At 46.7% G+C, this 11,846-nt stretch overlaps 1 protein-coding gene across 3 annotated transcripts in view; it reads right to left on the bottom strand.

The window, feature by feature from the left end:
* The window catches only part of NKAIN4 (Sodium/potassium transporting ATPase interacting 4), a 91,313-nt gene extending 91,143 nt beyond the window's left edge, over positions 1–170 (bottom strand). Inside the window, exon 1 of one of the 3 annotated variants that reach the window (XM_019510124.1) lies at positions 106–170. In XM_019510124.1, the coding sequence (XP_019365669.1) occupies positions 106–131 (26 nt within the window). In that variant the 5' untranslated portion in view covers positions 132–170. The remainder of the gene's footprint in view (positions 1–105) is intronic. The other 2 variants (XM_019510122.1, XM_019510121.1) reach the window with 2 other exon arrangements.
* Between the last annotated feature and the right edge of the window lie 11,676 nt (positions 171–11,846).

Raw genomic sequence — 11,846 nt, 5'->3', positions numbered from 1 at the left:
GCTGCACGGACGCCCCGGCCGGGCCGGGCCGGGAAGTTTGCCCGGCGGCTGCTCACTCACCAGCTGCAGCGTGCAGAGGAAAATCAAGGTGCAGCGCCCGGTGCAGCATCCCATCGTCGCCGAGCCCGCATGCAGGGGCCGGGCACCCGGCTCCGCTCCCGGCCGCGCCGCCGAGCCAGTGCGGGAGCCCCTCCCGGGAGCCGCCGGCTCGGGCTGGGGCTGGGGGAGTGGGGCCACGTCTTAAAAGGGCAATGCCGAGACAGCTAGCCCAGCCCCCTGCGCCCCGCAGCACCAGCCCACCTCCGAGGGTGGAGACGGCACCGCCGCTCCGGTGGCTTTTTTTGACTCCCCTCCTGGTGAGAAAGTTTGTCTTCGTATCCAACCTCGGCTTCCCTTGCTGCCACTGGAGCCGAGTGCTTGCTCCTTGTGTCATCTGCCCAGCTCCATCCTACTTTCCGGGAGTTGAAGGCTGCTATTAAATCCCCCCCTCTCCTCTGCAGGCTGAATAAGCCCAGGGCTGCTCCTCGCAAGTCGTGTTGGACTCTTCCCAATCTGTCCCCGGGTTTGGGACAGCACCTGGCCCCAGGGAAACTTTTAGTATCACCATTGATGACCATAATCATTATCGTCACTATTTTCTGTCGGCCCGTGCCTGTGTCCAGCCCTGGTTTGGCGGCCTGTGGACTCTGCCAGTCTCTCCAGCAGCTGGAAACCGCTGCGTACCTCAGCCACCCATGGGGGACCGCGAGCCCAGGTATCCCTGGGTGGCAGGCAGGCCACACACTCGCACCAGCCTGGGGTAGGCAGATCACGCCCGGCAATAAGTCCCAACCCCACAGGCCGTTTCACCTCCTTGGCTCTTTGCAAAGGCTCTGGGAGCAGGTGTTAGAGGAATCGCAGTTCCTTCAAGAGTCTTTTAACTGATGTCACTTCTGGGTTTGCAGGAAGGTTTCCAGCAATGGGAATCCTGTGCATGTGATGTGCCAGGCATCCGGACCTGAAGAGAGTCGGGCTCCCTGGGCAAAGAAGCGGCGCACCCCAGGCTCCCTTCCTGCCCAGACTCTGCAATACTAGCCTACCATTTGCTGTGTCTGCCTGTTAGCCAGAAGCCTTGTGAAGAGTGACCACAACCAGGGGATCACAGCTCCATTGTGACATGTGCAGAATAATAGGGATGACAGGGGGCTTGAGTCTTCACTCAGCTTCATGCATAAATCACACAGGAATCAATAATTAAGAGCAATTAGACAGGTTGGACCATCTGTTTCCTCCCACCAACTTCTTCCTCTCAAGCACAGGCTCCCGCACCATTTGAGAGGATCTGCACCACTCTAAGGCCATGGATAATACATGGCAGAGCGGTCCCACGTGCAATAGCTGATACTGGATTTTGTCCCCTGGCCTGAAAGCCAACCCCAGTCCTTTTCTTAGGGGAGCATAAATTCTCCTCTTTCCTTACCCCGCTGGAGGCAAACCACAGATGGGAGGGAGGAGCCAAGATGTGGAGGGACCACATCCCCCATCCACGGGACCAAGGAGTATATCATATCTGTCCCGTAGAGGCTTCTTGTTGCAAAGCACCAGCACAATGGGATGATAAGATCCGGGAATGAGGGGGAAATGATTCATTTAATCGTAATGCGATGGCTTCCCCCTTTCTGCCAAGATAATGGATACATTGCAAAGTTAGCTGTGTCCCTCTGGGTCTCCTTCTGCTCCCTTTGAAGTCAATCAGAGCTTTGCTATCAGCTTCAAAGCAGGAGTGGATTTGTCACTGTAAATAATCAATTGTCCCTTTTTCTTTAAATAAACACAAAGCAGAACTTGTTACAGTGGTGTCAGAATATGGTGTGTGTGTGGGGGGGGACTTCATAAGGCTAAGGAGACAAATGGCCCATTAAAGCACTGCTTAAATATACCCCAAAGAAGTAGGATTTGTCCCAAAGTGGCATGACTCCTAAAGGAATGACTTGCTATTATCTATGCAATTGTCATTCAAATCAGCAGCCAGGAAAGAAAGGACAAACAAACAAACCTTGAATGCCTAAAACAAGGAGTCAGGCCACTCAATGAACACTAATCCCCTTGGTTTGAAATGCTGAAGCATATTGATTATCTGGCCTGCTCACTCAACATAACTTGACATGCACCAATTAATGCAGCCAAATGCAATGAAACACATTTTAATCCAGGTGAGAGGAACGTACCCACAAAAGAAATCAAATTTCCTCAAACAGAAGGCAGTGGATGGAAGAAGATTTGGCTGCAGTTGTGTGAGCTGGAAGTACTTGAAGGCTTTTTTCCCCTATCTGCTGTTCCCTTGTGCTTAGTTCATTTTGTTTTGTGGACACGGAGGAAAAAAAATCCACAATCTGGACAGGGAAAGCTCACTCTGCCCTCCCGGGTCAAACATCCTGGAATCAGCATTTTAAAATACTGCTTCAAAACTTACAGGAGATAACAGGAGTCGGCTGGCACTGCGCTAATTTGATTTAAATCTGATGCTACTGGTTTGGAACAGCATACGAGAGGCTGGATTGCAACTGTGTCTGTAAGTTTTTGGGCTCTGTTTGAATTTATTTCAGTGCCCTCCATTCTCCATGCCAGCTCTTGCTTTTGGAGACATCCATGCACACAGCTATCTTCAAACAGAATTAGAACACAAAGGAAACAGTGCTGGGAAATTGCTAAGATACCGGCGCTGCCAAAAATTGCTAAGATACTGGCTAGCCCCAGCTAGCCATGGAAAAGATTTTCTTGCTATGGGTTTGTCCTCAGAAACAGTAACAGGAGAGAAAGGAAACTGTGTTTATTGGGGCTTTTTAGGGGTGTTGGTTGTACCTACATTGGTCTAAGGACACAGGCAGACAAGGTGCTTTGGGGAAATCTGATATCTTTTATTAGACCAACTAAATAGTTGGAAAAATTCGTAGGGCCTTTTTATGCATGTGAAAACCACCAAGGATCTCCAGAGCTTTTAAAGGAGGGTAAAACACAAGGATCAGGGTGGATTTGTCTCAAGGAGACAACGGGACACTCCAGAATCCGGCCCTTACAGCTCCCCAAAATCCAAATATTGTCACCCTAACAACTTGCACTGTCCTTATCAGCATCAGTCCCACTGAGCTTCAGTTTAGTGGGATGCACGCATACCTAGCTTCAAGCCAGTGAATAGTCTTCGTTGACACCAGCTGACATGCAATACTCGCATGTTGAAAGTTGGGCATCGTCTGAAATGCCTAGTTAGGCTGCAGCCTGGGTGAAGGTGGGCATGTAGGATTGGGCCCCCGATTTGAGTTACTGAGTGCTTATGTTTGACAAAGCGTAATGCCAAATGTTCCCATTAGATCTTCCAGTCTGACAGCTGTATAGTACGGGCCGCTCAATCCCACCCAGACAACCCCACACTGATTCCAACGAGTTCAGTTCTGACCTGCTGTGTACACAGGCAATGAACAGCTTGCTAGAAATAGGCCATCCTGGTTTCCCTAGGCAGGGTCCAGTGAACAAGCAAAGTCCTGTCCCGTTTGCCATAAATAACAGAGAGGGAAGGTACAGCCTGCTCCTGAAGCGTATTCACATCTCCTTTTAACCTTACTCTTGCTTTCTGCCCCGATCAATAGAGCTCGTCTCTGTCGTGATCTGCGCACAGCTAGCGGGACGGTCTCCAGCCCACCTCATATTTGCTTTCTATCTATGCTTCCTTTTAATTTATCATCATATCTTAGTGCTGTTCTTATTGCTTTCCCATAGCTCCATTTTTCATGGCTTGACGGGGGAGTGTGTGATTCTAGAAAGCACACTCATTTCATTTTGGTTTTCAGTAGTCAAATAAAAAATATTGCCAACTTTCTTTTTTTTTTGCTCCCCTTTATTGCTTATCTCAGAAAGCTCTACTTGGCTCATCTGCAAGGATTTACTGACATGATGCCATGCCCAGATTCTCTTGAAACACCATAAATCTCAGATGGATGGGCCCAATTCCACTATTTTGCCATACTCACACAGGCATCAGCAAAGATGATTTGCCTATGAAGGCATCAGAATGAGATGAAGAAAAGCGATAGCCATTGCAGGACCCAAGGCTCACCTTTATTTTAAGGGTAAGGCATTCTTTAGCTTTCAATATCTCAGGGGGGTTATTTTTATTGATGATTGACTCCTGAGTAGCGAGCAGGGAGAGACTGTACAGTCACTCCTGGACTTCGGGCCAGCAGAAGGCAATATAGACCCTGGGGCAGGATCACTAGCGATGGTCAGTCTGTTTGGAGAGATTACAGTGGTCATTCCTGTTGCCAGAGGAACCACAGGCAGCATGCGTAACTACAGAAGTAGGCAACACTGGGCAGTTAATGGCATACCGCATCCCCTCTGCGGCCCCTGTACAATGGGCTCTTCTGGAAGACTGTCCATTGGAACCAAGGCCTGTTCTCCTCCACAGCCAAATGAACACATCTCAGAAAGGAAGAAGCCACAGGCAGAGCGGAGCTAAACAGCTTGAGCTGTTTCTTTTCATATCCAGTGTCTGGAACCATATAAAACAATATAAATTACTTTTGTGCTGTGACATCCTCCCCTAGCAGCCCCGGGCAATCTGTGAAATTTGCCATAACTGGTGCATGAAATCTGTCATTTTCCCTTTGATTCCTGCAAAGCCTTGTTCATGGCGGGGAGGCTGTCTAATAAAGCCGCTTTGCATTTCCAGGCTTCTCTTGTAGTCATCGGCTGCATTTCACACTGCTCAGGAAAGGTGGTCGAATACTGCTATTGCCATTTGGCAAAAGGCAGACTATGGCTCAAGCAGAGCTAGGGCCCAGGTTTCAGAAGTCTGCTTGTATTTTGGCTGCCTGAACTTTTGGTGGCTTCATCACAGGCAGCGAAGGCTGAATCCTGTTTCACTTGACACACATATACGGCACTTTTGCCACTGATGCTTTTGGCCCTTTCACACAGCTAGCTTACAATTCAGCTCCGTGCCTGAAAGGGAATGTGCACCCACTGAGCCTGCTCAGGAGGGATGAGCTCTGGCTGATTAATGATGTGGTGCAGCGAAGTCACAACATTTTAGGCACAGAAAAATTGTGAGGTTAGATGGAGGAGGAGCAACAGCACTTGCTAACCTCACAGGACAAAGCTTAGTGGCTACAGCACTTGCCCAGGAAGGTAAGACATGATTTTCACAGAGCTCACCCTACCCCCAAGACCCTACATGATCTTGCTAACTATCTAGCTCCTTTTTCCTGGGCCATGGCCCCTACTATTAGAGGTAACACAGCCATGATCCAGGGCCAGCAACATCTGTGCTGCCTGTCCCGTCCCCTGCCAATGGAGTGTATCACAGAAGAGAATCTGGGCTTTTGTGCTCACATAGAAACCTAATGAGAAGCAAGGTTTATGCCTCTACTATTCCCCTGTTTCTCTGCATATCATTAAATATAACACCCAAGGTTTGGGTTTTGTGCTCATATAGAAATCTAATGAGAAGCAAGGTTTTATACCTATACTGTTTCCCCCTTTCTCTGCATATCATTAAATATAACACCCAAGGTTTGTGAGCATGTGTTTAACAGTGAAAGACAAAAAGCTGGTGTGCATATGCTTGCGTGCATAATAGCTAATCTATGTCTTAGAAAAGCAGCCAAAGCAGAGTACTTTTGTACGGTTACATGGCAATTCCATGAAGGGTTTGAGCTGTCAGGGTGATGGCCCAGGTATGGTTCTGCAGATTAAAGGCTATATCAACCCACGCTGGCATGATCGCTGTGAATTGTTCTGAAAGGAACAGTCTGTTGCGGACATGATTGGTCTGGGTCGTAAAAGTGAGAACCCCAAGGCTTAAAAACAAAATGCGCAGGGCACATCACACACTCAGAGCATGTACAGCCTTATTGGCATTCCCAAAAATACAGATGCTCAATTTCCCAGAGCCAGCAGAGCATGGAAGAGCAGGGCCAGGCAGAGGAGGTGTGCAATGTCAAGAAGTTGGCTTACACTCCTTCTCCAGTGTCAAACACTTCTGCAGCCAAAGTTTTGGGACTTACCTGTTGTTATGTATGTGCCTGGGAAAATGCTTTTTCACCCAGGCACTCAGGTAGGCAGAGTGCAGCCTTCTGGGCAGTGTAGAGCGTAGAATCAAAACCGTGTGTAAGTGCCCAAATTGCAATCAAGGCACTACTTAAGCACCATTCAGATTTTATTTGGGTGCATAAAGGTGAAATAGGAGTTAGCTATAAATGACATGTTAAGGCCACACAGAAAGGTTGGGGCAAAGTAGGGGGATATCCCCAGTTTTACTGATCATAAGTGCAGTACTTTGACCCAGGGACTATTTTTGCTCTTTACTTCCTCATAAAATCCCTTCAAGGCAAGTGAGTTGAGCAATGAATTTGACTGATGAGTAATTAGAGGTACAGACAGGTTAGGCTCCCCACTATGTCACAGAGATGTATTGACCTCTAGAAATAGTCAGGCGTAAAGGAATGAGGGAAGGGTAGAAGGTAGCTTAAATTCAACAGTTCCTGGGTTTTGTCAGTTTGTTACAGTCATTTTAGTTTAATGGATGGCTTTGATACCACAGGTCCTAACCCCCTCTGAGCAGGGTTAAGATCCTCCATTATTCAGAATATGTACTATTGAAATTCCTGGTTTATCTCCTTCATATCCTGGAGGCTGAGAACTGGAAGTGGCCCAGTGAAATACTTTGGGATGTGCATCTTAAAATAGGTTTCTAGAGACTTGCAGATTTGCATTCCAGCATGCCATTAAAATATTGCAGGTGCCTTCAAAGCACAGCCTTGGGTGGGTCTAAGGGAGTGCCAAGGGAGGGGTTAATTCAGGCAGGAAAGCAAGCTGTCGCAGCTGACATCTGAACAGCTCGGCTCATGCAATATGAGAAGCTAGCATGATTGCAGCCACATTTCCAGCTGCAGTTTCACTAGACAGCACGACCAAGTGGTAATGCAATGCAGCTGCCAAGCTCCCTGAGCTTCACAGCTCCATATCATTTCTCAAACGATATGAAAACTTCTCAGGCTGGAAGTATGAGTGAGCTCTCTGACTGGGAGCTGTCTTTTAGGGTCATATTTTGGTGCGGGGTGTTCCCTTTTATTTATTTTCTCCCCCTCTCAAAGTATTAGGCCCTTTCCTGTTCCATTTGAACAAGTGGTGTGTCATGTGGCAGTGAAGAGATCAACAGAAAGATATATATACCGCAAGGCATCTAGAGCTGCATATGCAAATCCAGGGTGGGTAGTTTCAGTCCAAGTTTCTCTCCCCTTAACCTATCAGCAGGATTAGCCCTAAAGGCCTTGGCCATTCTGCTAACTTTGATTGGCATTGACGCAATTTGTGATGAGTTTTAGTTGAGTGACTCTACACCTCCAAGAAGTGCAAGAGTCCCAAGACTTAGCAGCTCATAGAAGCTTTAACTACTGCTATCACCACCTGTTGCCTGCTGGCTAGTAAAGACATTAACTCAAAGCTTCAGCTATATGCATTTTTAAAGTATTAGTAGTAGGACTCTGCCGTATCTCAACCCACAAACTTTCTCAGTTGGCTCATTTCTTAAACTGGACCGAACGCATGGCCAGACGTTAAGCCCCAAAGGACTACCTGAGCATTACCTACTCATTCTTTTTTTCAAATGGTCTAGTCATAAGGTATCATTGGAGAAAGAGACTAAGAAGAGCAGCAGCAATAATAATGTAATACTGAGGTTTCTTCAAAAGGCAGCTCTTGGTTAATATTCTTCATTCTGTTGTTATTTTCATGTGATATAAAAGCAATGTTAATAAGTTCCAGTCCTGCCAAGATTCAGAAAGGTGAGTAACCCCACTGACATCACTGAGACTACTAAAGCAGGTAAAGTTATGCATGCAATTAAGTCTTTGCTGGATCAAGGCCTAATTTGTCTTGAAAGCCAAAAGCACTTACTATTATTAGTGACAGTCTTAAGTACCAGTGGTGAACTCAGCTCTGTTCCAAACACAGATGGAAACTCTGCCATTAATTAATTTTAGGACAAAGCACAGTATGATGCTTTTGGAGAGAAAGTTATGCTTGCTTTCTTCCCAGACACGGGAGGGACTGGCGTGAATAGCCACCTCCTTAACACTCCCTTTTGTTTCTCTTTAAAAAGATCTCCAAGTATTTAGCTGAAAAAACCTCCCCATGGCCTGACTGTCATCCCCTCCAGAAGAGAAGGTAGGTCTAATTGAGTCATAGCTACATTGTCAAATTGACACGTGGAATATAAAACTTATGGTAGCACCACTCCTGTGAGATTGCTTGGGCAAGAGTGATGGATTGGTCTGCTGAAATCCATAACTACTCTTACGGGGTTTGAAAGGGTTAGTGAAAGGGACTGGTAAATGGTCAGACTACTACACTCTGGAATGCTTGCTTCATAGGATCAGGTTCAAAAGAAGCTTCCAAAAAATCATTTTAAATCCCCAACTTCACAGCACAATTTTGATATACAAGCCAGATCCTGAAAAGCTGTCTCTCTCAAATAGTTTCACTGACTGCAACAGGCTTGCTCATGTGACACACGTAGGCAAAATCAGCCCCCCATGTTTTGAAATCAGAGTACTCCTTCCCACCTGCACACCAGCAGCAAATAAGCAGTATCTGGTTGCAGCCAAGTAAAATTAAAGATAGAAAAGAACTGGAGAATATAAAAAATGTTACAAATATTTACTTATATTTTATATTCATCTCTCCTACTGTTTGTTCTTTGCCCTGACATTTCACATCTTACGACAACTGGGTGTAACGGTTATCATTCTATATGACTGAATTAACAATATGTATACTATGGCTTCTAATTGGATACCTATCTAGAAAATGGCATTGGATGGAAGACAAGTGCAGAACATTGTTCCTGAGCTTTAAATGTAAATAGATAACATGTCCTTACTGTATTGCAGAGATCTGTCACACATTTCTGGGGGGGGGAAGGGAGTTGCAGCGGGTACCCATCCCAGATTCCAGCCACAGAGCAAACTTGCCAGGGAATGGCATGAATTCATTTGCAGAAGGCAGCAGGCAGGGCAGCATGGCACAAAGAGACATAAGCTTTGGGGTGCTCAGGAGGTAGTGGAGGCTTTCTTTCATTCACCAAAGTTGATCTTGCAACTCTTTCGTATATAAGTGTCTACCCCTGCTGATTTTTTCATGTGAATAAAGATGACTATCATGAAAAGAAGGAGTGCAGCATTGCTGCTATAGCATAAAAACCAAAGTGAATCATTTTCCCAAGCCATTCAGGACTTATCACTTCTTTGAAAGAACAGGAGAGAGAATAACAAGGCAGACTGCTGTTTTATTCGTGGCAATTTTGACCACATCCAGACAAGGCTGCCGTTGCAAGGCTTGGCCGCCCAGAGTGTGTGAATGTTCACATTTGGTCAATTCACCAAGATCAGTGGCAGCATTAATAGCTCAGCTCTGCATCGTGATGGATGAAAAATGTTGCACAACAGTGCTCCCTCGAGGCTGGGACCATCAAATATTGAATGTGCAACTGGAGCCCAACCAGACACACTGCAGAATAAACAATGACACCAGTCACAGGGCCCTAGAGCAATTACAGAAACACTAAGATAAATACTCTTAATTAGATTCTGTAATATGGGGCCTCTATATGGGGAATCTCACTTCACATCAGTTCACGCTTACCAGAAAATAGCAGTGCTTATCGAACATGCCACTTTACCTTTAGCTGGAAGAGCAAATTATATAGGTAGAATCTGCTCTGTTTCATTGCCCACTCCTGATGTACACACATCTAGAGGTCCATTATCTGCTCACTGATCTAAGCAGGTTATGTATGTAGCTACCATTAATGGTAATGAGAGTTACTCTTGTTAGTCTCCCGTGCATTTGTAGCAGGCTAATAGCCTGCTTTTTAAGCATCCAGGCCAGCGCTGGAGTCATATGGAAAATGAGCAGCATATTGTCTCTGGGATTCATATGTAAACGTTAGAAGACTGCTCTGAGGTGTCTAAAGCCAGTGATTAAATTTAAAAAAACCCCAATAATGGTATAAATGTGCTCTCAGCATTTGCTTCCAACACGTATAAAATAGACCATGTGGCTTTATATTGTATCATAAGATAGGCCACCCCTTTGAGAGTATTTTTTTTTTGAATAACAATTAATGGAAATTACCCTCTGATCTTAAATGGAATAAGGTTTGTGGTTTCAGACTATTCCCTACGGATCGAATTTACCAGGGAAACCGTCTTGCAACCCTGGCGAACTGCACATCATTTTCCCTCCAAGTGCAGACAGTCTCCTTGCGCCAGTGAGAATCCCTGGTTTGGGCCTGTAATTTGGCGCGGTCAAAGCATTATCTGTGATCTCTGTCCAAGAGACGTCCAGGACTGGAGATGTCTAAGAGACGCGTTTCAGTTTAGCTCGGAGCTGGATTAGCTGAAGACAGCAGGCAGAAGGCGGGTCAGGATGGTGCCTTGGAGCAGTGAGTCTCAACTAAGGTGCTACAGCCCCCCTAGAGTGCCAGGAGATCCTATCAAGGGTGCCGTGGGGTGCCACACAACATTAGCCCTGTTAGGTTTCCAGACACAAGCCTCAGATAAACCCAGATATTTCACATAGGAATCCACAGGCGCGATTCACCAGTTAACTGCGCGATCGATACTTCGGTCTAAATTCATTGCACGATTTCCAAGTGAATTATATAACCCATGTATGAGGCAGCCGGGGCTCGAGGCATGTTGTGACCCCTTGTTCTCATTATTTTGCACGTGTGGGTGGCTGAAACTTATGGCGCGATTCAGCAGCTCACTGTGGGATTGATCATGTGCCGTCGGTCTAAGTTTATTGCGTAATTCGCCCATGACTTGTGTAATACATGTAATGTGCAGCAGGGCCAGTTTCCTGCAGCAGCCCCTTGTTCTCGCCTAGCGAGGGATGGACTGCAACTCGCCCTGAGGCCACAGCTCCTTTGCCAGCCCCCCGGGGGCTGGGTCTGGATCCAACCACTCATTTCTGTTCCCAACAGAAAAAAGAGAAAAATGTGTATTTCCAGAAAAAGGTGTTTCCCCCCCAAAAAAGGTTTTTTTCCCTTAGAAATAAAGGTGTTAAGGTGTTTCCCCACCCAGAAAAAGGTGGTTTTCCCTGCTCCTGAAAAAAGGTGTCCCCCCAGGGAGAAGAAAAGGTTATTTCTTCTCCACCAAAAAGCAGGGTTCCCCCCTAAGAAAAAGGTGTCCCCCCCCCCAGAAACAAAAGGTTTTTTCCCCCTATAAATAAAGGTGTTAAGGTGGTTTTCCCCCATCCTGAAAAAAGGTGTTCCCCTGGGGGGGGGGAAGTATTTTTTTTCCCCACGAAAAAATTGGTTTTTTTCCCTGCCCCTCAAAAAGGTGTCCCCCCCCCCCCAAAAAAGGTTATTTTTTCCGTAAAAATAAAGGTGTTAAGGTGTTCCCCTCCCCAGAAAAAAGGTGGTTTTTCCCCCTCCTGAAAAAAAGGTCTGCCCCCAGAAGGAAAAAAAAAAAAAAAAGTATGTTTTCCCCCGGGGGAAAAAAGGTATTTCACCCTCCCCCAAAAAAGGTGTTTTATTTCCCCTCCAGAAAAGAGGGTGTTTTTGCCCCCAAGAAAAAGGTGTTCCCCTCCCTCACAATCAAAGGACTTTCTCCTAGAAATTAAGGTTTTCAGGTGGTTTTTCCCCATGAAAGATGGGACAGCAGTGCTGAGCGGACGCAGGGCGAGGCCGGCCCCGCAAGGGTTAACGCCACTGCCCGACGCGGCCGGAAGTGCAACGTAGGCAGGACGTGGCGGCGGCGCATGCGCGCGGAGCAGCCGGCGGCCGGGCCGGAGCCGGAGCCGGA

The sequence above is a fragment of the Gavialis gangeticus genome, unplaced genomic scaffold (assembly GCF_001723915.1).
Source record: "Gavialis gangeticus isolate Ggan-Ray unplaced genomic scaffold, GavGan_comp1, whole genome shotgun sequence".
In the NCBI taxonomy this organism is placed as follows: Eukaryota; Metazoa; Chordata; order Crocodylia; family Gavialidae; genus Gavialis; species Gavialis gangeticus.
The sequence above is the reverse complement of the archived record's forward strand: the minus strand, read 5'-3'. Positions and strand labels throughout refer to the sequence as shown.